Source organism: Aethalodelphis obliquidens, unplaced genomic scaffold (genome assembly GCF_003676395.1).
Source record: "Aethalodelphis obliquidens isolate GAN/ISIS:26980383/991018 unplaced genomic scaffold, ASM367639v1 scaffold41, whole genome shotgun sequence".
In the NCBI taxonomy this organism is placed as follows: Eukaryota; Metazoa; Chordata; class Mammalia; order Artiodactyla; family Delphinidae; genus Aethalodelphis; species Aethalodelphis obliquidens.
This window is the reverse complement of record NW_020837985.1, coordinates 7,293,981-7,321,884: the sequence shown is the minus strand read 5'-3', so window position 1 is coordinate 7,321,884 and position 27,904 is coordinate 7,293,981. Positions and strand designations below refer to the sequence as shown.

General features: G+C 50.9%; 1 protein-coding gene across 12 annotated transcripts in view; it reads left to right on the top strand.

The window, feature by feature from the left end:
• ASAP1 (ArfGAP with SH3 domain, ankyrin repeat and PH domain 1) overlaps positions 1-19,422 on the top strand; it is a 349,713-nt gene extending 330,291 nt beyond the window's left edge. For 8 of the 12 annotated variants that reach the window (XM_027132476.1, XM_027132472.1, XM_027132470.1 and 5 more), the window contains 5 exons: positions 4,906-4,975; positions 7,581-7,639; positions 12,275-12,729; positions 14,514-14,665; positions 14,714-16,656. In XM_027132476.1, the coding sequence (XP_026988277.1) occupies positions 4,906-4,975; positions 7,581-7,639; positions 12,275-12,729; positions 14,514-14,665; positions 14,714-14,900 (923 nt within the window). In that variant the 3' untranslated portion in view covers positions 14,901-16,656. The other 4 variants (XM_027132478.1, XM_027132477.1, XM_027132473.1 and 1 more) reach the window with 2 other exon arrangements.
• Positions 19,423-27,904: the final 8,482 nt, after the last annotated feature.

Sequence of the window (27,904 nt, the reverse complement as noted above, 5' to 3'; positions counted from 1 at the left end):
CAATTCAAATTAAATTAATAAGGAAATGAGGACAAAGGGAGAATAAAGGGAGCAAAGTAAGATGAAGTCCAGGGGTGTTATGTCGTCACAAAATGCATAACACAAGGTCACATACAGCAGCTGGAAATAGACCACGGGTTTGACACTGAGGTTCTTAGAGGTGAGAGCAAAGAAAACAATGCAGCCAGTTATCTAGTTCATGGTGGCCATAAGATTAAGCCTTTTCTCACACTTGAGATTCTTGTAATGATGACGTGAGATCAGCTTTCCCTGGGACCTCCGTCCTTTGTCAGGTATTCAGAGAAGTGTTTACGGGGCGCATCCTGGGAAACCATATAGTGCACCGAGCAAACTTCCCAGGAGCCTGAGTTCTGATCCGTGTTCCACCAATACCTGGCTAAGAGACCTCTGAGAATCACTTGCATTCCTTATCTTTGGCCACTGGGACTTAAGTTCTATACGCTTCTCTTTTTTTTAATGGAGAGTAGATGATGGACGAAAAACTATACCACAAGATGATTCCCTTCTCATATTTCAAGGCCAGAACTTCCAGGTAAAATGGGTCAGTATTTGAAATGTTTGATCCAAGTCCCCCACGTCTACTTATTAGAAGTAGTATTGGCTTGTAAAAGAGCCTTTGGGTAGAAACTTCCTGATTCTTTCTTTTTCTTGGATTTCCCAATATATTCTCAAGTCACCTCCCCCCACCACTCCGACCCCATTTTACGTGCAGTTCTAGAAATGACAATGGCCGCCACCACATATAGATGATTCACCGTGTACCAGCTGCTGTGCACTTGCTCATACGTTACCGTGTTAAGCCATCACAACTGTCCTGTGAGGTAGGGGCTGTCGTGGTCCCTGGTTTACTGATGCGGAAATTGAATCACAGAGGTCAGGTGACTTGTCGGATAACTTCAAGGCCTGGATTTGAACCTATTTCTGACTCCGAGGTTCGTATAATTACCCACTCTTCCAGAAGACTCCTAGAGCCTGTGTGCCAGGCACTGCTGGGCAGTGCCCGCCTCTCGTTCCACACTCCTGGCCCACAGCTTCTGAACTACAGTAAGTGACCCGTAGTCTTGGCCACAGCTTTTTTTTTTTTTTTGCGGTACGCGGGCCTCTCACCACTGTGGCCTCTCCCGTTGCGGAGCACAGGCTCCGGACCTGCAGGCTCAGCGGCCGTGGCTCACAGGCCCAGCCACTCCGCGGCATGTGGGATCTTCCCGGACCGGGGCACGAACCCTTGTCCCCTGCAAAGGCAGGCGGACTCTCAACCACTGCGCCACCAGGGAAGCCCTTGGCCACAGCTTTTTAAACTGTCTGCCCACCGTCCGTCTCCAGCCCTCTCCTCACACAGCTGTGTGTGTACCACAGTCATTTCCCAGGTTGCACGGAGAGAGGAAAAAAGGACTGAGCTGTTGCCATGCTTCTGCGCCTCCTTCTAGTGCTATCCTATTTTTAGAACTTTTTCAAAGCCACGCTTCTCTGCCCAGGCACAGCAGGGTTCCTGTCCGCCAGACCACAGGTGCCTCCCCACCCAGGTGCGCAAGAAACCAGGCTGTGGGGGGAGGAGTGAAGGAGTCCGCTCTGTGGGCCTTGTCTTCATTCAGCAGCGCCCAGTGACTGCTCTGTGCGGACATTGGGCTCCAGTGGGGCTGCAGGGACGGACAAGGTAGAGCCCCTGTCTGTGAAATGCTCACTTGTTGAGGAAATAAGTCACCTGCATTTTTGTTACATCTCATCAGAGAGCTCAGAACAGTGATCTCCGTTTGTGTCATGCCCTCTGTGGTCCAGCACCATGAACTACACTCCGTGGTTTCTCTCTCATGATGCTCGTGCCCACCTAGGGAAGCAGGTACTGTTATTCCTATTTTAAAGATGAGGGGGCTTCCCTGGTGGCACAGTGGCTGAGAGTCCGCCTGCCGATGCAGGGGACGCGGGTTCGTGCCCCGGTCCAGGAAGATCCCACGTGCCACGGAGCGGCTGGGCCCGTGAGCCATGGCCGCTGAGCCTGCGCGTCCGGAGCCTGTGCTCCTCAACGGGAGAGGCCACAACAGTGAGAGGCCCGCGTACCGCAAAAAAAAAAAAAAAGAAGAGGGAACTGAGGCTCAGTAGAAAAAGCAGTGTCATCAGAACTCACACCCACTGGTCGGTGGTACAGCTGGAATTCAGAACCAGGCTTGTCTGGCTCCCAAATCTGCCCCTGATCATCGTCTGTGGTGAATGGTTGTAGGCTCACCGGGGGTGTGGAGAGACCGAGTCTGGCTTGGGAAGAACTCTCAGAAATTGACTTTGGAGAGACCCTTTGAAGGTTACAAAGGAATTTACCCCACGTGGGAGGGGATAGGTGTTGCAGGGAGAAGGAACAGAGGGGGCAAATTTACAGAGGCATAAAAACACACAGTGTCTTTGGAGCGTGGCCAGAGGGGAGGGTTAAGTGAGGACACTGGACACATGAGCTGTGGCTGTCGGACCACAGCCCCTGACGTGATGGCTTGTCTGTGTGACAGAGTGGGCAGCCCCAGGCAGAGCCGGGGGCTCTTACAGCCTTTATGGTCTCATATTCAGTCTCACGCCTAATAGGGTGAAGAATCACTGGTTTGGGGTGTTTTCTACCTGGAACAGAAATTAGCAGGTGCAACAGCTCGTTCCCATACCATGCTGAAAAGAAATGCCTGCCTTAAAGGAAGTCTCAGCTCGAAGGATGTCACGAGAGGCTGCCAAAGAAGTCCTTCGTTGTCGAGTTACAGACTCGTGGAAATATACGGATGGTTAGGAGGGGTGTCTTATTAAAATAAAACTGTATTTGAAAGTCTTTGGCCCTGGTAGCACCAGTTGAGCTTGTTTCTTCTTGTATGTGTGTCCTGAAGTTGAAGTCCTGTCCGGGTTCGCCCACCTTAGCACTCTGCCAGCTGCACCCTGTCCTGTAGGTTAGTGGGACTGGGATTGGAGGGGCGAGTGTGGTGGTTGAACGCAGGCCCTGGAGGGGCACTGCCTGGCTTTATGTCCCAGCCCTGGCCCTTACCAGCTGCTTGACCTTGACCTTTGCTTTACTTCTTTGTTTCTTCTTACACAATGTAAGTGCCTTCCATTTTATATCTCACAGATGTAACGACTAGGGGGTACCTAGCAGAGTACCTCACTCAGAGTAAGTGCTCAATACACAGTAGTTGCTATTACCAATATTGCTGTTGGCGCGTCACGATGGGTAATGAGAAGCGCGTGCATCTGTGTACAGGACCACTACATACATCGTACGACCATGTGACCTGTGGCCGTTGGGTCACTTAACCCTGTCTCCTCATCTTTAAAATGAGGATGGGACCAGCTCCCCCTGCTGTGAGGAGGGAGAGTGTGGGCGCCTCTGCACAGTGAGCGTCAGTCCGGGTGCTTGCTCGGCCTGCCCCCTTCACCTCCCCCCTTCAGCCAGCCCGTCAGCGCCACCCGGGAGGCGTTGCGGGTGTCCAGGCAGGGGAGGGGGCTCTGCAGAAACAGGAACACATGGAGTGTCCAGAGCGGTCGCTGGAAGGGCGAGCAGGCGAGGAGAGGGGGCAGCACCCCAGAGATAGCCAAGCCCAATGGGCTCTTGGGGTCCCTCCTGGGCGCCTGGCGCTTGGGCTCCCCCCAGCGCGGAACGGGCCACAGAAGAGGCCACTTTGATTCTGGCCAGTCTCTCTGTCTCTCCTTGACAAGCCCGTGGATTTGGTCTTGCTGCTCCCCTGTTGAAGGTGTTTCACTGTTCAGGGTCTGTGTCCCCCAGAGAGGACTTTCCCTGCCCCTCTGACCACTTCACTTTATTTATTTATTAAAATAAATTTATCTACTTTATTTATTTATTTTTGGCTGTGTTAGGTCTCTGTTGCTGTGCACGGGCTTTCTCTAGCCGCGGCGAGAGGGGGCTACTCTTCCTTGCGGTGTGCGTGCTTCTCATTGCAGTAGCTTCTCTTGTTGCAGAGCATGGGCTCTAGGCGCGTGGGCTTCAGTAGTTGTGACACGTGAGCTCAGTAGTTGTAGCACGCAAGCTCTAGAGTGCAGCCTCAGTAACTGTGGAGCCACGGGCTCTAGGTGCGCGGGCTCAGTAGCTGTGGCTCGCGGGCTCTAGAGCACAGGCTCAGTAGTTGTGGCACATGGGCTTCATTGCTTCGCGGCATGTGGGATCTTCCCGGACCAGGGCTCGAACCCGTGTCCCCTGCATTGGCAGGCGGTTTCTTAACCACTGCGCCACCAGGGAAGCCCATGACCAGTTCACTTTAGGTGCTATTTCCTTCTCCTTGTTTCACAACACCCAACCCTGTCAACATCGGTTGTGCCTGTGCCCCTCACAGGAGGGATGACATACTCTGGTGAGGTTTAACTTGCCTTGGTGCCTCCTGCTCCATGTTCATGCCTTGCACATAGTAGATGTTTAATAAACATTCTCATGTTTGAACGAATGATTGGTAAATAAGTGACTGAGGGCCTTGCCCAGCAGATGGCCAGTCACCACCACCCTGCTGAATAATGGTGTGTACACACACACACACACACACACTCACACACCAGTGGTCCCCAGTGGTGGTCCCCTGGTGTGGGAATCTGTGGTGAACTTGAAGCCTTACTCTGCTTCCCCTGCCACCAAGCTAAGGACAAGATCCTGAACCTACGGGACATCCCCCAGGTCCTGTGACCTTGGAGGCCTTGCCAGGGAGCAGATCACTCATCTTTTTAAAATATTTAATAGGAACAAAAACATTGTCAAGACCCAAACCGGTTCGTTGTAATGTCAGAAATGTGTACTGTTCTAGCTTGAGGCTTTTGACTTCCTTTCTGGACCCTGAGGGTGGCCTGCCTGCCTATTCCTGTGTCCCCACATTCCATTTCCTGTTGGAAAACGTGGCTTTTCACATTTGATCTTCCCCCTAGGTAACGACGTGGGTCCATCATCATCGAGTAAGACCGCTAACAAGTTCGAGGGCCTGTCCCAGCAGTCGAGGTGAGCCATCTGTGCACGTGCTCGCTTGGCAGGCTCACCGTCGCCGTGGGCAGAGTTACAGAATTGGGTTTTAGGGGCCATCTGCTCAAGGTGTGGCCTGCCAGCTGGCGCTGATCATGCTGAGAACCTGAGTGCTTCCCCTGGTTTGCAAAAGCCCCTTGGCAGACAGTTCTCGAGGCCGGGCAGGGTCTGCAGACCTTGTTTTAGGGAAGCAGTGTTCTCCACATCCAGGTTCCTGGCGTGAATGGACCCCACCTCCTCGAAGATCGCAGAGTCTGCCAGAATGAGTTCTTATCTTCAGTTTTTTAGTTTAGTCATTTTGTTTTGTTACCTTCCCTCTTGACTCCATTTTACAGACTTGGGAATAAAAAGATGAATCTCAGGGAAATCCAATAGCCTAGAGATTTTCAAACATAAAAATATGACTCTTTCCAGATTCCCTGTCTGTAAGCCTTTTTTTTTTTTTTTTTTTTGCGGTACGCGGGCCTCTCACTGTGTGGCCTCTCCCGTTGCGGAGCACAGGCTCCGGACGCGCAGGCTCAGCAGCCATGGCTCACGGGCCCAGCCGCTCCGCGGCATGTGGGATCTTCCCGGACCGGGGCACGAATCCGTGTCCCCTGCATCGGCAGGCAGACTCTCAACCACTGTGCCACCAGGGAAGCCCTGTAAGACTTTTTTAAGCTAGGCTAAAAGGGGGGCGTGGTGTCCCTTTCTCCCCTCCTCCACTGAAATGAGATACTTTGGAAGGTCTTCTGTGGGCAGCATCTACCCAGTCCCAGCGCAGAGGGTTTTCTCGAGAAGTGTGACCCAGATAGGGACACAAGGAGCCGCTTCCCAGAGCTTGTCAAAGCTAAAAAACGAAGTCCTCATTTCTTTTAATGCCACTATCTCGTTTAGTCTTTATAACCCTATGAGGCAGCCTGGGCACTGCTGCCCTCAGTATTATATGAGGACACGGACCCCAGGAGTTTAAGTGGTAGCAGATGCAGAGCTGAACTCACCCCGGGGGTTCTCAGACGCCACGTTCCACAGCCTCCCCTTCCTCTTGCCGTGCCTGCCACTCCACTCAGCCCTTCCCCACCTTGCCCTGGGAGGCTCTAAACCGCAGGACAGGTGGTCTCCTTCCAGAGGAAGGAGAGTCTGATGCAGAGAAAGTGCCCACAAAGTGTTTTTTACATGGAATCAAGCCCCCCACATGTACACGCACACATATACGTGTACACACATATACCCATGTACACACACGTGCACACGGCCCCACCAGCAGCATAGGAAGAAGCCTGAGTCCACGCACGTGCAGTGCTGACCCCAGGTTTCCCATGTGAGGCATTTCGGAGCCTCTGGCTTGGCCTCAGTACGCTGGTCAGGAAACCATTGAACTTACGTCCATGGTGGGTAGGTGTGCATCCCTGCGAAGATGCTGAGGCCGAAACACACACTCCAGCAATGTTCAGAGCACAGCCCTCGCGTGTTTACTCTTTCCGGTGTCGTTTCATCTCAACAGCCTGATCCTCCAGTAACCCAGAGACCTTAGGATTTCAGAGGAGCCGAGGGAAGAGCAGTTAAGGTCAAGGGCGATTTGTCAGCCAGGATGGAAGATGCTTGCGTTGCATCTTTCTTATCGGACTTTTGTTTTCTTTTTGGTTGGTTTGCCTTTTCCTGTCCTTTTAAATGCAGTTAGGCTAGAAAGAAGGGGGGAAAGCCAGTTCTTAGGCCACCAGAGGACAGAAAAGGATAAACGAGGTAATAAAAGGGGATCTTGGCAGATACGAGTCCGGCACTTGGATGCTATTGCTGTTTGGGTCTGCAGTGCTCCCGGTGTCCTCTGGGAATAGATAGAGCCTCTTGTAAAAGGAACAGAGTGCGTTCCAACTGAGAGATGCCACCTGCAGCGCTGGCATTTCGGTAGTGGCAGGGGTGTGAGGAGTCACATGATGTCAGACAACACAGGGCGGCTTCTGTGCCAGGGGCTGCTTCCCCGGGCTTTCTTCCTCTGCTCGTTTACAAGTCGCCCAAAAGGAGGAAAAGCTCAGGGAAAGTCTGGAGGCCTGAGACCCAAGCTGTTTGCTCTGGTGCAGAGAGAGACAACATAAGGGCTCTGGAGTCAAACAGCTGGGTCTGAATATCCAGCTCCACCACTGACCGGCCTCAGGACCTTCTGCCGGTCACTGAAGCTGCACAGGCTCCGGTTTCCTCTTGTGAAAACGGAGGTGACAAGAGTTACGTTTTGGGGTCCCATGAGTTGAGTTACTTCTGTGCAGTGCACTGGGGGCGCCACCTGCAGTGTGCCAGGCGCTTTCATAAACGCTGTTACCTGGGGAAAGCTTTCGAGAAGAGGAGGAATTAGGCTCTGTCGTTCAGAGGTTAGTTGTTGCATGAATTTCCCTGTTGACTCCACTTTGCAGACTTGGGAATAAGAAGATAATCCTCAGGGAAATCCAGGCAAACTTTGAATTAGGGAAAGCAGACGATAATCTTTTGTTAGAGAAATTATGAAAGACTTTTTAGATAATTCTGTAAACTCCTATGACTTCCTTGAGTAATATATATTGCTGTTGATTTTATAGCACTTTGAGATCCTAACTGATTCTTATTTATTAATTAGCACCGGTTCTGCAAAGACTGCCCTTGGCCCAAGAGTTCTTCCTAAACTACCTCAGAAAGGTAAGGTTTATCTTTTTCATATTTGCATGTAATTAGAGTGTCATTATACCCTCCAAGGGGACAGGGGCGTCTGTCTCTTTTGTTCCCTGCTCTATCTCAGATGCCTAGAGCAATAGCTGGTATGTAGTAGATGTGTATTTAATATTTGTTTAATGAAGAAAAATACTTATAGGTCCAAATTTTGTGATTAGCAGAACACCAAACTCTTCCTTAAAAACACCATGCTTTTTCAGAAGACACATCATTAGTATCCCCAGGTGCCATTTCTTTTCTTGCAAACATGGTCAGAGAGACCTAGGAACCAGTACTAGCTCTGCCACTTACTAGCTGTGTGGCCTGGGCAGGGGACTCCAAAGCTTCACTAAGCCTCAGATTCCTCACCTGTCAGTAGGGCCAGGACACCTGCTTCACCAGGTTTTGTAAGGACGAAATGAGATGATGCTTCAGAAAGGCTGGATTTTGCTGACCGGCATCCCCATGTGGTTATTTAACATGTTCCTCTGCATTTCCTAGCAATTGAAAGTTGGATCAAGAGACCCGATCAGATACAAGTTCAGGCTTTGCACAGCTCCTTCCTGGGTTGTGGTGTGTTCTTCAGTTGAGGGGGACGTGCCATCTGATCGTCTCTCTTTGAGTGAAGTTCCAGTTGCTGATACTCAAAGCCAAGATCCATTCATGTACCCTCTGTTAAGACCGCTCCACAAGGCCATCGGCGGGTGGTCAAGCTCAGCCCACCTGCAGCCTTTGGCCCGGCTGGTTACTCTCTCTGCACTTGGCCTATGGACACCGTCCTGCTCTTAGGGCACTGACAGTCCCTGCTCCCCTCCTGTGCTGGGCCCTCCTCGTGTCCTCAGCCTCCAGAGGTTGGCTCGGCCATGGTCACTTCTCTTGTGAATATGCCCTCATTCCCTGGGGAACCCACCCTGGCACCTCCACATTATCCACCCAGCCCAAGAATCCCTCTATAATCTAAACTCACACACACCAGGCTCTGTAATATCTCTGCTCTATCACATGTCTAATAGGCTGCTCAGCTTAAGATTTTGAATACGCTTCTGACCCCACCCCCCGAGACTTGTTTTTCCCACAGTGTCCCTATCTGTTACAGGCGATATTGTCCAGGTCCAGGTGTTTGGGCCTTAAAACCTAAGAAGGAAGCTCAACTCCTTCCATCCGGCCACGCCCCACATCCAGTGTTTCCACACGTACTGCTGGTTCTCCCTTCGATGTGTCTTAACATCCAGGCACTCCTTCCCATGTCCCCCACTCTCACCGTGGTCCACGGGACCATCATCTCTTGTCTGGACTCTTGCAGCCTCCTACCTGGTCTATCTGCCTCTGCCCTGCGGTCTTTCCTCAACAGAAGAGCCAGGGTGATCCATGGTCACTCTGTCCCATCCATCCAGTGGTTCCCTCTCTCACCCCAAAAAAAGGTAGAGTCCCCGGGTGTGTTTCTGAGCCTCCTGAGCTGGAGACAGAGGGCGTCTGTGGCGTTGGGAGGCGCGGGGCTGCAACAACTTCTACTGCCTGCCCCGCTCCCCCCAAGCACCTGCCACCAGCTGGCACTTTCGTATGGACCGTCCTGGCCACATCTCACTCTTTTTCCCTCCCAAGCATCACGCATTTTTAAACTCCTTCGGGCACCTTTTAAAAGGCTTAATTAAAGCCTTCTCAACTGGGGACAGACTGCTGCACAGAGCCATTTGTTTAAGGAGTTTTCAAAGGCAATAGTATAAGGGCTTCCCTGGTGGCTCAGTGGTTGAGAATCCGCCTGCTAATGCAGGGGACACGGGTTCGAGCCCTGGTCTAGGAAGATCCCACATGCCGCAGAGCAACTAGGCCCGTGAGCCACGACTACTGAGCCTGCGTGTCTGGAGCCTGTGCTCCGCAACAAGAGAGGCCGCGATAGTGAGAGGCCCGCGCACCGCGATGAAGAGTGGCCCCCGCTTGCCGTGACTAGAGAAAGCCCTCGCACAGAAACGAAGACCCAACACAGCCATAAATAAATAAATAAATAAAATTAAAAATAAAAAAAAAAAGGCAATAGTATAGAAACCTTAAAGGATCTTTCAACCTGAACAGAGTCACTGTAGTTCTGCACTGTGATACAGCTACCTGGTACCTTACATTCTTCCACAGTTGTCATCATAATGAAACTACAGTTTTGCATCCTGGGTTTTTCCACTTAGCATTTCGACGTACGTATTTTTTCAGGTGTCCGTGAGCTCTTCGTGAATGTCGTTAGGCTTGCGCTCTTCCACTGGGTGGGTGCTATCCTCTGCCCGGCACTCCCTCTGTTGGGAATGTGGGCTTGGGAGTGTGCGGGCTCTTTCCTCCGCCTCCTTCTCCTCCTCCTGTCACGTCCTTTGAGTCCGTTCTTAGGAACGAACCATATTTGCTTGTCTGTCCATCAGAGTTAAGAATGCAGTTCAGAAAGGACTTTTAATTAGAGAGGGGAAAACCCAACTCAGCTTGGAAATAAAATAGCCAGAGATTGGGCAGGCTTCCTTGGAGGAGAAACTGTCTCCTTCTTATTTATTTGTATTATAAAAGTAATATATATTCATCCTAGAAGATTTTAAAAATACAGATAAGCATAAAGAAGAAAATACAAACCACCTGAAGTCTCACCACCCAGGATAAACAATCTGGTCTATCCTTTCAGTCTTTTTCCTATGCTTTTTTTTTACGTCACTATGTAAGCTGATTTTTGTCACATAATAAATCAAGAACCCTTTCCATGACATAAATTACACTCTTACTGGCTGCATAGTACTCTGTTGTCTGATACCAGGACATATTAAGCAGTCTGTCCTATTCCACATTCACCCTGTTCACAGTTTTTTCACTATAAACAGTGCCGTGCTGAACAACTCAACACAGGCATGTCAGTACCTGGCTTTGATCCCTTTTTAGGACAGATTTCTAGAATCAGAGTTGCATGTTCGGATGGCCCGGCACTTACTCACAGTTTCTGTTTCCCCAGAAATGTGGCTCAGAGCTAGGCTTTCCAGCCCCACTGCCTCAGGGAATCTCCCAGCTTCTCCCCCATCAGTGCCTCAGACTTTTGTTTACCACAGTATCTGACTTCCAAGACAGGAATCTGACGGACCTGCTGTCAGTTTCTGAGCGGAGCCACATCGGCTGAATCTCTTGGGCCAGCCTGGGAGCAGGGTGTCCTTGAATTTGATTTCCTTAGGAAGGGACATGGCTGGGCAGGCTGCAGTAGAGCTTGTGACAGTTTACAATACTGGGGTTTGTCTTTCTTTTTTAAAACATAAAATTTTGAGAATATCTTTCTGAATTTTGTATTTTTCTAGAATAAAGTTTGGCTAGTTTGACTCACTCAGTGTGCCTTAGTCAGCTGTGTCCTCGTTGAGCACATACTATGTGCTCGGTGAATCCTGGCCTCAAGGACCCTTGTCTAGCAGTAATGATGATATTCTGATATACCTAGAACCCCCCAGGTGCTGTTGGCAAATTCTGTATGTATGTCAACTCATGAGGAGGAAGGTGAGGCACAGAGAGGTCGTGTAATTTGCTCACGGTCACACAGCTCGTAAGTAAGTGGTGAAGCCTGATTTGAAGATGTGTCCTTAGTGTCCTAAGTTCCACTGGATAGAGCTGTGCAAAGGTTTCAACAGACGTCAGAATTTCCAAGCCATGGAGTACCGCGCAGCCATTAAAGAGAAGAAAGAGGAACTGACTTAGAAATTCTCCCAAACATATTAAATGGGAAGAAAACAAAGTTGCGAACAGTGTATGTATTGTAATGCCATTTATGGGTGTTAAAAGATAATTCCTACACCCATGTATGTGCACCACTCAAATGAACAAAGGTTACCTCAGGGGGTGGGGTGCGTGGGCGTGGTGAGGGAGGAACCTTTTCCCTCTTACGTAGTGCATGAATCATATAAAACGTGGGGAATTAATAATATTGTACATTATGATACTGCTGTAGAACGGAATAGACTGCAACATTAAGAATGCTCACTGGACTTCCCTGGGGGTCCAGTGGATAATACTCTGCACTTCCAGTGCAGGGGACCCGGGTTCCATCCCTGATCAGGGCACTAGATCCCACATGCCACGACTAAAGATCCCGTGTGCTGCAACTAAGAACCGGCGCAGCCAGATACATAAATAAATACTTTAGCTATATATATGCTACTAGTAAAGAATTTTTATTAACACAGGAAATGTTCTTGCTAAAACAGTATATAGTTAAAAGCAGATAAATGTTTTATCTATGAAGAATACATAGAAAAGTCCAGGAGGAAATTACATCAAAGTATTTTAAATGGCTACATTTAGGCAGGAGGCTTATGGAAAACTTTTCCTTTAGCTCTATACTTCTCAGTTTTCTGTAATCTGTATTATGTTTATAGTTGTGGGTTTTTTTATTATTATTCTGGATTACTTTGGATGTCCTGTTCATAAACTAAAGCATAAAATCACGCATTGTAAGGTGGATGCCTCCCAGGCTTTCGACTTCAAAGCAGGCCATCCGTGCCTCTGCATGCAGAGCACTCCCTCGGGGTTGGTTCTCCTCCCTGTAACCATGACAGAGGAGGACAATGCTGATCCCCTCACGTTCCCGTCCAGTGACCCCCCTCTCTGTGTTGTTTCCCGCAGTGGCACTAAGGAAAACAGAGACCAGCCATCATCTCTCCCTCGACAAAGCCAACGTCCCGCCCGAACTCTTTCAGAAGTCATCACAGTTAGCAGAGTTACCGCAGAAGCCGCCACCCGGAGACCTGCCCCCGAAGCCCACGGAACTGGCTCCCAAACCCCCAATCGGAGACTTGCCACCTAAGCCGGGAGACCTGCCCCCCAAGCCGCAGCTCGCAGACTTGCCTCCCAAGCCGCAGGTGAAGGACCTGCCGCCCAAGCCGCAGCTGGGAGACTTGCTGGCGAAACCCCAGGCGGCAGACGCCTCTCCCAAGGCCCAGCCGCCCCCAGAGCTCGCCCCCAAGTCACACCCGGCCGATCTCTCCCCGAATATCCCGAAGCAGGCGTCCGAGGACTCCAACGACCTCACGCCCACCCTGCCGGAGACGCCCGTACCGCTACCCAGGAAGATCAACACGGTGGGTGGGCACCCGGCCGGCCCAGCTCGGGCATCGAGGGGGCGTGGAGCCTGGGGGTCGGGACCGGGCTGTGGACCGCGCAGACAGACCTCAGGACCTGCGTTCCCTGTGACCACGGGGGCTTGGCCACTTAATTACGTGCCCTGAGCCTAGGTTTCCTTATATGTGCATGAGTAGAGCTAGGACAGTGCCTGAGCTCATGGGTGATGAAATGCAGTGACAGATGAGCTGTGCCCAGTAACACTCAGCAAGTGGTCACTCTTGCCTCAGATCCTTGAGGAGGAGACCTTTCCTTTCCCAAGGTCACAGGAAAGCGGTTTCCCTCTCAGGGTTCTGAGCACCTCGCTCCTCTGCTTCTCACGGCATCTTCCTGGAGGAATTGGGCGCAGAGCCCCAAAAGACTTGCACCAACACAGAATTTGGTTTGAAGTCTCCCATTCCACCATTGTCCTGAAATGCTTTCTACTCTGATATAGCCATTTTACTTTAATGTAAACATGCTTTTCACCCCCGCTGCCCGCCCCAAAATGTTTTTTTGGAAAAACAGAGCTCTGGGAAGATGCACGTGTGCTGTCTGTCCTGCCCGTGGCCACACCCTCACAGGGTCACGAGCACCCCGGTTAAGGAGCACAGTTAGTGGGGGACTAAAAGCCTCTACTCACATCTTACTATAAAAAAACAACGTTGCGATGAAAGTGTGTCACTTCGGTACTAAAGGAAAAGTGAGACGAGTAAAATCCGTCCTCCCCTGGGTGGGAGACCATACGCACGTTCAGCAGTGGGTGCTTGCTGTTCTCCAGGGCAGGCTCCCGCGACGCCCGAGCACCACGCATGGCCCTGACGTGCGCATAATTCCAGTTTGTGCTGCTGCACGCTTTACTGTTCATCTCATGTAACCCTCCCTGTCATAAGTGGCCACACACAGCTTGCTCACAGAGTCAGAGCTGAGAAGACTTAAGATCTCTACTGGCCACAGCTCCGCCGGCTTCTCAGACCCCACCAGCTCCAGCACAGCCCAGGGAGAGGGCTGCAGAAGCCAGCGGGTCGTCAGGGTGACTGACCGAGGGAGAAACCAGCAGACAGAGAGGAAAAGCACTTGACCCGAAACTTTTAGAGACACAGCTTGCTTTTTTTCTTCCTAATTGTTTAATAAGCTGGGCACCAGAAACATCCTCTAGAAGGTCATTTCCCTATTTCCATCTTCCTGTTTGCAAAGAAGTAGAAATCCAACAAATAAAAGCCCAAGTCAAAATGGGTCAAAAGCTAAAACGTTTTGGGGAACTGCCCGGCGTCCTCCCCACCCCAGGCTGCCCTGCCCTGTTTAACCAGCGTGTGCTGACTCAGTGCTTTGCACGAGGGGCTGAGAAATGTGTTTATGCTGCACGTTCCGTGTGCAGAAGCTGCACGTCCTGCTTTGCAGCATGTTTCCCCAAACCATTTTTAGACTCTGCTGTCATCTCTGCAAGCCGCCGTGGGTTGGGGAAGGGGAGAGCGCTTTGCAGTTCTGGGTGAAGCTGGATTTTGGTCCCTGCCCGTGATGTTTGCCGTCCAATGGAAGTCATCGGGGCTGCCTGCTCGCTCACACCGGGCTCTGCCCTGCTGCTCGGGGCAGAGGGGCTGTCGTGTCTGGAGGGCACCCAAGGCTCGGGGCGCCTGCCCACAAGCCTCCCCCCTTTCACCGAGGAGAAACTGAGGCTCAGGGAGGTTAACTCAATCACCCAAGGTCAGTGTGTCTCTTTCCCTTCGGTCTGTCCTGTGAGCTAAAACCCCGTTTCTTTTTGAAGGGGAAAAGTAAGGTGAGGCGAGTGAAGACCATCTATGACTGCCAGGCGGACAATGACGACGAGCTGACCTTCATGGAGGGCGAGGTGATCGTGGTCACCGGAGAGGAAGACCAGGAGTGGTGGGTATGTACCAGTCGTGAGGACCAGGGCGCCCCGGGCCTGCCAGCCCCGCCTCTTCACCAGCGGCCAGAGCTTTGAAACCGGGTCAGGAGAATTCACCTTCACGCATGCTCTAGCCTTATCCCACCACAACCTGTAAGCTCTAGATATTCTCTGGTTTTCCAGCCAAGCTCTGCTCAGGCCCTGCCCTTCACCACCGTGCGTCCTTCTTCCCGAGTTCCGTCCTTCATCCCGCCTGCAGTTCTCTTTCCGTCAAGTGGGGCATGATCCCTGCTTCATGTGACTCTAGCAGATTGAGTGAGAATATGTGAAGCTCCTTTTACGTGAAAACCTGCTGCCCAGGTGTCAGGAAGGAAAGGCGTCCCTGTCCTCCCGCCGTGGCGCTTGGAGATGCCCCGGTTCTCGGTGGCTGCAGGGGTGGCTGACATGTGCACAGCTGTCTAGGTTGCGGCCAGAGGGAGCCTCCCGTGGGCCCTGCCAGGCAGAGGTGCAGCGGGCAGAAGCCTCCTGTGCTTTCCTAGTCGATCGTTTCCTGACCCCAGCGTGGGAATTCTTCCTTGGCAGCCTGAGCCCCTCCTGCCCAGAGGGGCCCGGCTCTGTCTGCCGAGAAAGGGACCTGTGGTTCACAGCAGAGCCTGCTGATGCCCAGGAACGTGTGCACGTCCACACACACACATACACACGCACGCGTGCACACACGTGTACTTTTGGCTTCCCCTCCTTTGGGCCCAGACAGTGACTTCAGATTCTTGGCCGCAGCCGTGGGGAATTGCTTGGACTGCAGCACTGGTTCAGCCAGGGGCAGTTTTGCCCTCCAGGCACATGTGACAACATCTGGAAACATTTTGATTATCGGGACCTGGGCAGGGTGGGTTCTTCCTGCTTCTGGGGGGCAGAAGCCAAGGCTTCTGCTAAGCATCCCGCAGTGTCTGGAACAGCTCCCACTCCAGAGAACCATGTGGCCCCAATGTCGGGAGTGCCGAGGTTGAGGAACCCTGGACTCTCTCCCTCTCTCTCTGACGTGGGAGTCTGGTAGCTTAGACTCTTGACAAGGAGATGGACCCTAAAGGCCCAAGGTGACTCGCTCTGAGCCCTGGATAAAGCATGTCCTTTCAGTAAGCCTCAGTTTCCTCCTCTGAAAAGTGGGGCATGAGTCTAAGAACTCGCGTGCACGACACCAGTTAAGACCCCGTGAGGTGGGTCGGCCAGGCCTCACTCCCCTCTCCAGAAGGGAAGCTGGTGGACAGTGGCCCGGGTGACCGCCCGCGGCCACAGTCCCGGTAAACGAAGGAAGCAGCCCTGGGCTGACGCGCAGCTCCTGCGCCGGCCACCGTCTGTGCGGCAGGTGCTTCACGCAGGGCAATGAGAGCGGGCCTGGATCTCTCTCCGTAACTGTCATGTGAAGCCAGCGTGCGTGTCGTTATTCTTTCTCCTCATAGGCTTCCCTTTAATGCAGTTAATGCTGGTGTAACTGAAGTTATTAGGAACTTCTGTCAGGTAACCACGGCTTACAGGTTTAGGCAGCAGACGACAAAACGGCCGTAAAACTTGCCCTCATCCATCTCAAACTTTCACAATGTCCTTCCCCCGCACGGCAGCCAGAAGGCAGGTTCTTGGTACACAGAGGCCCTTCCATGTACATAATTGTTGGTGGAATCTCTCAACAAGCTGAGAAATAGGGGGTTTTTAGCCCCGCTTTACAGACAGGAGGCTTAGCACGGTTTGCCTGAGGTCGCCCAGCAGGAAAGGTGGCCAGACAGCCTGGTTGAGCGCATTGTTGAAGCTGCAGCCTGGGCGAGACCGTGGCAGGTCAGCCCCCTCTCTGGGCCGCTGTCCCTTTGTGTATAAAGTGAGGGGTCCCGGGGCTGTCTGTGGGTGCAGCGATCCACGTGAAGGTGGTCCCCCCCTCCATGTGGTGCTTGCGTGTTGTGTCTCACCGGGGCCTGCGTCCCGCCCGGGTCAGGGCCAACTCCGGGGGCTCTGACCCACCGGCCACCTCCAGCCTGACACCTCTCCTTTCTCCCTGCAGATCGGGCACATCGAAGGGCAGCCCGAGAGGAAGGGGGTCTTTCCGGTGTCCTTTGTCCACATCCTGTCTGACTAGCAAAAAGCAGAACCTTCAGACTGTCTGCACCTGTCATGCAAGACTGCTGCGTCCACGTGGCCCTGTGCTCACCGTGTATATAGCTGCTGTCACTGAACGGGAGGCTCCCGGAGGGGCCGCCGCGGGAGGGGAACGTAGCGTGTGTTGTAAATACCCTGTGGTCTCTGCCTTCGCCAGTATTAGGGTAGCCTTGGGACCCGGTGCGCCTTACTGGTTTGCCAAAGCCGTCCTTGACATCTAGCACTTACATCTCTCTCTATGCTGTTTTCCAAGCCAACAAACAAAAACAGGAATATAGGAACTGCTGGCTTTGCAAATAGAAGTGGTCTCCAGCAGCCGTTGAAGGGCATAGAGTTGCCTCTCTGTTCCTGACGATACAGTATTCTCCATTGTGTTACTGAAAATGCACCATTAGCAAAGAGGTGGGTTCTGTTTTCCAGGTGAAACTTTCGGCTCCATGACAGACCAGCCTGTAGTTATCTGTGTACACAGTTTACAGCTACAAAAACCGACCTTGGTATTTATTACAGAAAAGTGCTCAGTTAAATATAAGTGTTATTCCTTGAGCAAAATATTCACTGACCCAAAACCTTGGGTGGCATTCTGCAGTGCCCAAAGCCTCATGCAAGTTTAGACAAGTGGGTTTGCACTGTCTTAAGAGGATGAGTACCCGCCCCTGAGATATTACCTCATTATGCAAAAATAACATATCCTTCATGACTATTTTCACAGAAGTTTAAGACATCTGATGAAGTTCAACTTTCAGGAACCAAGGACTGCCAGAAAATATTAGCCTCTACATTATGCATGCATTTAGAAGCTTACCTGAAATCTGCCTTTTATAAAGGAATAGTATGGATAAGTTGAACTGTACATTTTTTAAACTTGATTGCCATTAAAGGAGAAATTATAAGGTTGCAACAGTATTTGCTTCCAGTCAGTCATTTGGCTTTCTCGAGAGTATGCATCTACATATCCCGTTACGAATTAGCATCCTTCAGATGTGCTAACGCCCCCAATGTGTCCATTTTAAAGTCTCTTCTGAGTTTTGTTCTTGATAAATTTAAACTTTCAAAAGATTATTCAGGAAGATGACGAATTCAAAAGTCAGTTCTGCACGTCATTTATCCCCCCTGCAGAATCCAGGTGCTGAAACCATCCTTCTCTTTTTCCATTTTCTTTACTAAGCCCCAGTCATAGATAAGTTTTCCGATCTCCAGCTCTGTTCAACAGACACGTTACCTTCAAGTCAATTCATAACCAAGTTTTTGAACGCTGCTATGAATTGCACTGTGAAACACGCTCTTCCTGCCGGGAGTCTCTGCCCCTCTCGGTTTCCTTCTCATCCCAGCTGTGTCCATCAGACCATTAAGAATATCGTGAGTTTTCAGTCTTTTACGTCAGTCTGAATTTGGGGAAAGGATACAGTCATTTCGCTCCACAGTCAGTGGGGCTGCTCTCTGATTCCGAGGCTCGTGTGTCGTTCTGGCGTTAAGTTTGCTTAAACTGCTGTGTTGGCAACAGCACAGAAAACTAATATTTTTAAGCAGATAATCTTGGCGATGAGTAAGAAATGTTCATTTCACAGAAGCACAACTCCCAACCAAACCCTTAGGGGAAGCCTTCTTTAATAGAGTCTAGAGTCAGTGCTCAGTGAATATTAATTTAGTTCTGCTTAAGTGATTACTATGAAAACCTGGAATAGCCACCTAATCAATAAAGCTTGCCTGACAAACCTGCAACGTATCAGCTGTTACTGGAAAATGATTTTAAGCAATTGCTTCCTCAGCGTCATGGCACACGTGAACCCCACACAGAACAAGACACCGGGAGCCAGCCGACGTGCTGGTGTATGTGGCTGACAGCGTTCACAGCCTCAGTGTCTAAGCCACATGGGTGTCAGGCCAGGAAGTCACTGTCTGAAGTTATTTAGTGTCCCAGTTCATTCATCTATACTTCTTAAGTTGTATTGAAGCACCATTCATTTTTGTGGCCTACAGTATTTTCAACTGATCTCAAAATAAACTGGCTTTTTAAAAAAACACAAGAGGTAGATATCTAAAATTACATGGAGTCAACGTCTATTTTTTTCCCCTTTTGCAGTGACTTTTACACAAATGCCTTTTCTTAAAAAAAAAAAAAAAACTTTGGGTTTTGTTTTCTTTCTTCTGGTTTTGTTTTTGTTTTCCATCAGGAATTTGAGTTCTCTCTAACCCAGCTTACTGTGGGACATAGGAAAACTAGGTATAAGTACCTTTGGCAACCTTGGTTGAGTTTGAATCTGGTGTTGTTCTTAAACTCAGTGATCCACTATCTGCAATTTTGTACATGATATAGAGTATTTTGAAGGTATGGAACCTATGGAAAAAATAGCTAATTAGTTCTTTCTCCCCCCTCAGAGGGGAAAGCTATGTTCTGCAAATAGTGTGTGTCTTATTTTCCGGTTGAACAGCAATTGCTATTTATTTTTTTATTGCCTAGAACTTCCAACATGTTGTATAGGAATCCCATAGCGCCACGAGTTAAATTCCGAATTCCCACCTGGATGTTACGCTCAGACATCAGTACACTCATCATTTCACATGTATTTAATGTGACAGTTTTCAAGTACTGTATGTGTTCATTTCTACTTTTTTTAATATTTAAAATTGCTTTTAAATAAACATATTCTCAGTTCATCCCAAACATCTGACATCAGGCCATTTTGTGAGTTGTCCACTACTCTTCTGATTGGAGGAAATCAAAACTTCACTTGGCTGTGCTTTTGGGGGGGTGTAGGTAACACAAGTCGTTCAACTTCTACATTAACGCTCACTTTGGTTAAATAAGGTGCTTCCCTGTCCTCGGCTCACGAACCACGGACCTCAATGTTTTGGTTTTCCCTCCCTCCCTTCCCCCCCCCGCCCCGTCCAATTCCCACTCCCACCTCCAGGCACCCAGCCTGCAGTCATGAAGATTACATGTTGATGCATTAAAAGCTCTTGGACGGCAGCCAGCACAGACCAAGCGCTGTGCGTGCGCTTGTGTCATGTTGCTGTCACCACTGGTGCCACTGCACCATGAGCAGACCCAGGTCCAGGCACTGGGCAGCGTTATCTCATCTCGCCCTCAGCAAGCCCTCCCGGCTTCACAGAGCTTGACAGGAGGCTTAGGAAGATCCGTTACCGCGCAGCAGCCATGGGGGTCCGGGTGAGTAGTTCTGGCTCCCAGGCCATCCTCAGAATTTCCACCACGTGGGAGGTGGTCAGCATCATGGAATTCTAGCCAGGGAAATACAGCCGTGGAAAGCTGACCAAGACCACGGCGTTGGAGATTCTGAAGTGCTGGTCTCAGCATTTCTTTTGTCTCCTTTCGTGAAAGTGGGTAGATCTTGACGCCTGTTCACACACCTCGGCAAGATAAACCCTACAGACCAACCTGTGGGGACAATGGGGTTTGGCACAGAAGCCTGTGACTTTCCATCGGGATGTATCTGGGAGAGGTGACCATGATTACCTGGGTGTTTCAAGCCGTAATTACCTGGATGGCAGCCAGCTTTCCATCTAATTACAGAATGCTTCAATGATTGCATTGGTTATGTATTGTTTTAAACCTGGAGCAGCGTCTCTTTGAGGTCAACACACTGGCCCCCCATTGAAAGCAGCCCCTCCAGTATGCTGTAAGCCCCCTGTGGCCCGTCTCCCAGGGATGCTAGGAACAGGAGGGCACCCTGATCTCTCTCCCTAGGGTCCTTCAAGCCCTGGACAGTAGATGGGCTGCTGTTCCCTGTACGTGGAGTCGGTCCTGTAGGAGGCAGAAATCCTCCTCCTTCGGCCCATCTTCAGATGAGGAGATGCACTCGTAGGGCTGAAGTGGCTTGCCCAAGGTCACAGTGAGTCACGGCAGCAGGTGGAGGCCCAAGGTTTTGTGGCCTCAGCACCAGCCTCCCCGACCTCTCCCTCCCCAGCCGTGCGTTTCCCTCCTCTCCCCTGACCCTGTGCCCCCCGCCGTATTTTTTAAGTCTTCCTCCTCCCAGAATGTGGGTGTATGTGCGGCAGGGGTGAGGTAGGAGTGTTGACAATTATGGGGCAATTCAACCTACTGTACTTTGCCCCCCATGTGTTCTCATCCATCCTAAATGGAAATCTTTCATTTCCCAGAATCTGCAGTATGTGGGTAATTTGAAGCCGGTGGGCTTCCTGGAGGAAGGGGGTCTGTGCCCATCCTGGGGGCCTGCACGACTGAGCAGATGAAGGCAGAGAGCTTGCGCAAAGGCCAGTGGGACAGTGTGTGACGTACCTGCAGCAGCCGGAGCAGGGACCAGTGGTGAAGGCACAGGCAGGAACCCCTCCCCAGCAGTCGTGCACTCCTTCTTCCTGGGGGGCCTCTCCCGCACGGGAACTGCTAACCTGCATCGCGGCCACGCCCCCGGGCCCAGTGCCATATCAGCACGACCGCGCTCGTCCCAGCCACACTGTGAAGCGGAACGATTATCTTAACCTGTTTTACAGTTTAGGAGACTGATGCTTAGGTGAAGATGTAACTTGCCAAAAGTCAAATCGATTGTGAGGGGCAGGGGCCAGACTCGAACCCAGAGGTCAGGGCCCGTGTAGCTCCCAACCATGACCTTGTGTTGCCTCTGCTGCTACTGACTGGCTCCGAGCCGGCCCACTCCAGCCTCGCAGGGCAGGTCAGCCCCAGGGAAGTGTAAACCAGGAAGTGCAACGAAGTTTGCAGTCCAGAGAAGTGACGGCCTTTGCAGAAGTGGCCCCGGGTGAGTAGTTCCTGGACAGCTGCTCTGCAGAGGTTAGGCTGGCATCCAGTGTCCCGGTACGTGCAGCCTGTGACTGAGAAGAAAGCGGTGGTTGAGTGAGTGTGTCTGTCCGTCAGCACCGCAGCCCCGTGTGCAGGCATTAAAACCCTTAAGCTCCTGAAAACAGGAATTAGAGCTCAGGTAAACACAGCTGTTTTGCAAAAATCTTACCACACAGCAAACCCTAGTCAGAGGCTCAGAAGGCCAAAACATTGACCTTCTTCAAAACCACCAGGGGAGAAGCCCTGTTCGGCTTCACACATCTTCGGACAGGATTTAAACTTTCACTTTATAGGTCCAAGCAGTTCTGAGGACGAGAGATGGCACACGTGTCACCTGCATGCTGGCCTGAGAATCCAGCAGGGCCAGGTTTTGAGATTTGGGCCAGCGTGACCTGGGGTCCTCGGCATTAAAATCAGATTCCTCGACCCTGAACCTGGAGTCTCAGGAGGGGCCCAGGGATCTGCATTTTACCGGTGTCCGCAGGTGGTCCTCAGGTACCGCCAGCGGGCACGGGTCCCTCTCAGTCTCCCAACAAGAACTGTAAACCTCACCTTCCCCAGATACCAGTGAGAAATCACACAGATCTCCTCAGTGCTTGACGTGCAGTTGGTGACCTCCAAGTATTCCTTGCGCGAGTGAGCACATGAAACCTCCTGGCAAAATAAGTAAAAGAACGCCCGCTGTTGAAAACGGGGGTCATGTTTGGTGGCGGGAACGTCCTCCCCAACCAAGGGTCAGAGGGAGCCTCTGGTCCAGGTTTGCTCTGCCCACTGCATACTGCTGACTCTCACCCAGTAAACAGGAGGCCTGACAATGGGCCTCTTTCTATGGTGCATTAAGCTGCAGAACAAAGACGCACAAGAATACGTTGTCTGAATGTGCAAGCTTAGTTCCTGCTCAGCTGGAACCACTTAGAAAACCCAGACACCAGGGCTCCCCTGGCCTGCTCCACCTCCGGAGAGCAGTCGACTGCTTCCCTATCTGGGTCCCCTTTTACGGCTCTGCCACCGTAAGAAAGCTCTAGAGCTGGTGAGCCGCGAGTGCACCCAGGCTGTCCCGCTTTCCCTTTCCAGACCAGTGCCGGTGGCCGGGGTCCACTCTCCAGCCTAAAGCCGAAGCTGAGTCTGGTCTGTGCCCAAGTAGGGGGTGCGGGTGATGAGCAGCTCACACGGCGCGGGGAAGGGGAGGGAGTCTGGGTAGGCCGAGAATAGGAGCAGAGTCAGAGTGAAATCGGCTGAATGCCTACAACAGCTAGACATGTGCACATGCTCCGTGACCCAAGGCTCCCGGGCAGAAATCGTGCATGTGCTGGGCAAAAAAACATGCTAGAGTGTCCATAGCAGGACTGTTGATAACAGTAAAAACCTGTAAACTACCCAAATGTCCGTCCCAGTAGCATGGTTATATAAATAGGGGCATCTTCACACAATGTGTACAGCAATGAGAATGAACCAACCACACACAATAGGGGTGAATGTCACAAATGATGTTGATTGAGGCAAGAAGCCACACTCAGGAGAATTCACCTTTGATTCTACATAATGTACAAAAATAGGTCATATATGTGGTTACAAGTCACAATCACGGTTACCCGAAGGGGAACTTGGAAGGGAGGCTGGGGGAGGGACTTTGGGATACAGATGCTATTCTTTCTTCTTCTGGGTGCTAGTTACACAGGTTTGGTTCAGTTTGTGAAAATTCCTCGAGCTGTTTGCTTCTGATAGGTGCACTTTTCTGTGTGTATGTTATCCTCAGTACAATGCTGATAAATGTGTAACCAGCTCTCAAAAAATATATATATATTTTTAAGGCCCTTATTTGTAGCATTTGCCAATTCCCATGGTGTAAATATTTCTACCGCGGCTGATTCCAAGCTACCAATATGATGTCGCTGAATGCCAAGTTGGGAAAAGAGGTATACAATCCGTTACAATCCGTTCTTGCAAGTGGGACTGAGCCAGCTCCGGCAGACCACTGGTTATACTTTAACAAAAGTGTTTTAAAAAGTAAAGTCTGCTAAAACGCAGAGGTGAAATTAGGGCTAATGAGGATAAGCCCCTTCTGACCTAGCTACCTGCTTGGCCCCATGTGAGCAACACCCATCACCTACCCCCCCTCCTCCCTATACTCTTTTTAAAAAAATCTTATAACAGCCTTATTGCAATATAATGCATATACCATACAATTCACTCATCAAGTATACATTTCAGTGGTTTGTTTTTAGAATTGTACAACCATCATCACAATCAATTTTAGAACATTTTCCTCACCCCCGAATGAAACCTTATACCCTTTAGCAATCACTCCCATTTTCCTCCAACCCCTGACAACCACTAATTTATTTCCTGTCTCTACAGAGATTTGTCTTTTTTGGAAATTTCATATAAATGGAATCCTAGATGGTCCTCTGTGACTGGCTTCTTCTACGCAGCATAACGTTTTCAAGGTTTATCCATGTTGCAGCATGTATCAGTATTTCTTTTTATTGCCAAGTAATGTTCCACTGTATGGATATCCTTCATTTTGTTTATCCACTGCTGAGCAGTTGGGTTGTTCCCACTATTTTGACTATTATGAATAATGCTGCTATGAACGTTCGTGGGTAAGTTTTTGCGGGGACGGGTGTTTTCGTTTCTCTTGTGCGTATACCTAGAAGTTGAATTGCTGGGTCAGGGGGTAACTCTGTGTAACCGCCTGAGGAACTGCCAGACTATTTTCCAAAGCAGCTGCACCATTTTGCATCCCCACCAGCAGTGTACGAGGGCTCCAATTGCTCCACATCCTTGACAACACTTGTTATGATCTCTCTTTTTTATTACGGCCAGCCAAGTGGGTGTGGAGTGGTATCTCACTGTGGTTTTGATTTGCGTTTCCTTGATGACGTGATGTCGAGCATATTTTCATGTGCTGACTGGCCATGTGTACATCTTCTTTGGGGAAATGGCCATTTAGAACCTTTGCCTGTGTGTCTTTTTGTTATTGAGTTGTAGGAATTCTTGATATATTCTAGATAAAGTCTCTTATCAGATGTGAGATTTGCAAACATTTTCTCTCATTCTGTGTGTTATCTTTCCCTTCTACCCTTTTGAACATGGATCTTGTCCTCAAGAAGATGGAACGTTCAGGAATCACAAACTCCAAAGCCTTCAAAAGCCAGGTAAATCACCTAAATACGTGAGATGAACTTGGGTTCTTCTCCAGTAATACCACTGTTCAGGCTAAATTAAGCGTCTCTGGGGCCTCTGCAAGCGTAGATGTGGGCAGTGGATTCTCTGGCCCTGGGTTTGATGATGCATGCCCCCCGCCCCATAGCTGAGTGAATGTGGGCAAGTTAGCTGGCCCCTCTGAACCCTAAATTTTCTTTTTTTTAAAAATAAATTTATTTATTTTTGGCTGCGTTGGGTCTTCGTTGCTGAGTGCAGGCTTTCTCTAGCTGCGGCGAGCGGGGGCTACTCTTCCTGTGGTGCGCGGGCTTCTCTTGTTGCGAAGCAGGGCTCTAGGCGCGCGGGCTTCAGTAGTTGTGGCACGTGGGCTCAGTAGTTGTGGCTCGCAGGCTCTAGAGCGCAGGCTCAGTAATTGTGGCGTACGGGCTTAGTTGCTCTGCGGCATGTGGGATCTTCCGGGACCAGGACTCGAACCCGTGTCCCCTGCATTGGCAGGCGGATTCTTAACCACTGTGCCGCCAGAAAAGTCCCCTAAATTTTCTTGTCCATGAAATGTGGGTACTACCGCTGCCCTCGCAAATGGAGATGGACAGAGAACAACTTGGAACATTTTGGAGCAGGCCCTCCTGTATAATGGTTAACTCTGTGCACACTTTACTTTGATAAATTTTTTTACTATAATGTAAGACCTACATCTGGTCTGGCGTCTGTTAGGGCTCTGTCGGGGGTAATCCCCTCTCCCACCCTGCTGTTTATGCCAAAGGGCCCCACCGGGCTGCCTCCACCCTCCATCCCCTGAGCCTTCCTGATTGCTCAAAGCTGCCTTTAGACGCCTGAACCTGCTACCTCTCAGTGCAGTGGGGAGGGCGAAAGGGCTCGATATTACTACTTTTGCTTTTATTATTATTAAATCGGAGACCAACAAATGTTTCTCAGCTTCTGGGGCCAGTAAGAACTGTAGCAATAATTGAAACCAAAAGAAAGTGTGGTTTCGCTCTCCTTTCAAGAGGAAGTAGCCTTTTGACCCCATCAGGGGTTTCTCAGTCTCCCCTGCGGTAGCCACCACCCCAGCCCCTGCAGCAGAGCCCAGCTGGGCATTTGTGCCCCTGGAGCCCGGGGCCTGGCTGCTCTGACGAAGCCCGCAGCCCGTGAGGTCGGCCTGCAGAGGGGCTGAGGGCAAGGGGCAGGGTCTCAGATCCCCGGGGGAGCAGATCTGGTGGTTCCAAAGCCAGACTTCCTTTAACAGACAGGTATACTCAGGGATCACGGACACACCACCCAAGGTCGAGCTGTGAGTTTCAAAACAGAAATGAAACTCTAGAAGTGCCTCATCTCTGCCCCTCTGGCTCTTAACAGTAAAGTCACTCCCTTCCATGAGTCAGGCTGGGAAGTGCTGATTTCACGGTAACGCATCACCTCTGCTTAGAGAACCCTCCCTGCCAGGCAGGATTCTTGCGGCTCCGACACACCCAGCTCCCCGCGCCCTGCGCCCGGGGTGCCTGTGGGGTCGGGACGTCCTTGGGGAGCCAAGCCCAGAGCAGGAACCCGCTGCTCCCCTTCCTGAGGCAAACCCGCCCATTAAGCTCCATCTATCTCTGCGTCCGTCTGTCTTTATCTGTACTTAAGCTGTGGGTCTCAGACTTGAGTGTTAAAAATGCAAACCCCGCACCCTGACCTCCCTGATTCTGAGTCAGCGGGTCAGGCCGAGCAGGTGGGACCCGGGGTTTTGTGCGTGTAGCAGATATGCCTGGGCGCTCTGATGTGGGTCGTCACGGACTGTCCTTTGAAAAATAACATTCACATGGTTCAACATTTTTTTTTTTTTTAAACCAAAGCAACGTGTGGATCTTGAAGCCAAAAGAAGCGCTTTGTTGGGTGCTGGCCTGGCCCCTCCAGCTTCATCCTGTCTCACCGTCCTCAGCCCCTTCCAGCCCTGGCCGGGGCCCTGCTCCATCACAAGCACCCGTGGTCTCCTCCAGCCTATTCTAGGGCTCAGGCCACCGACCAGACATAAAGCTGCTAATAGGTACCGTCTCTGCCTGCCTTTCACGCTCCCTGCAGCCAAGAGCCCATAGGGGGTCCTCAAACAACAACTTTAAGTAAGGGGGCCACTAAAACCCCGACCCCAATCCACCAAAGTTATCCTGAGAGAAGAAAGACGTCAGAATTACAGGAAGTGGTGTCTTTCCTCTGGCCTGGTAGAGGGTATTCAAACACAGCTCGTCTGTCTGCTGTCGAAATGGAGTCCAGTTGGACTATCACAAATAAAACCCTGCTTGTGGGGCTTCCCTGGTGGCACAGTGGTTGACAATCTGCCTGCCAATGCAGAAGACATGGGTTCGAGCCCTGGTCCGGGAAGATTCCACATGCCGGAGCAACTAAGCCCGTGCGCCACAACTACTGAGCCTGCGCTCTAGAGCCCACGAGCCACAACTACTGAAGCCCACACACCTAGAGCCCGTGTTCTGCAACAAGAGAAGCCACTGCAATGAGAAGCCCGTGCACCGCAACGAAGAGTTGCCCCCACTCGCTGCAACTAGAGGAAGCCTGCGTGCAGCAACGAAGACCCAATGCAGCCAAAAACAACACCCTGCTTGTGCCTGCATCCAATTAGGAGGCGAGAAGGTGTGCAAGGGGGCAGCTCTGCAGGGCAGCAGGGGCAGGAGAAGCACTGGAACCCGCCCACTGGGGTCACCACCCCCAGGGCTGCTGAATTGAGGAGGGGGAGCCTGTCCTTGCCTGGCTCCAGCCAACAGAAAAAGCTCGGGTGAGCCTTTTCCCCTCTACGCTTTAGTTTCATCTCCCGGAAGATAGGGATTGCATAGGTTGGCCTATGGTTATGCCATCACATCTCCTTTTTCTGATTTTGACCCTCTCACCACCCTTTAGAATGAATTGTGATATCGGACCAACTCAGGCAATCCAGGAGAGTCTCCCCATCTCAAAATCCTTAATCACACCCACAAAGTCCCTTTTGCCATGGAAGGTCATATAGTCACAAGTCCCAGGGGTAAGGACATGGCCGGGGCAGCGGGGGCGGGCTGCTTTATTCTGTCTATCACAAAGAGCTCAAACAAGTCTCCCAAAGTCACAGCGCTGGAGAGTAGAGAGTCTGGGTTAGGTGACACCCAGGTGGCTTTTGCTTCCTTTAAACCTCTGTGACTCCATGCTGATGATCCGTGAGCTCCACCCTGTTCTCAACGGAGTG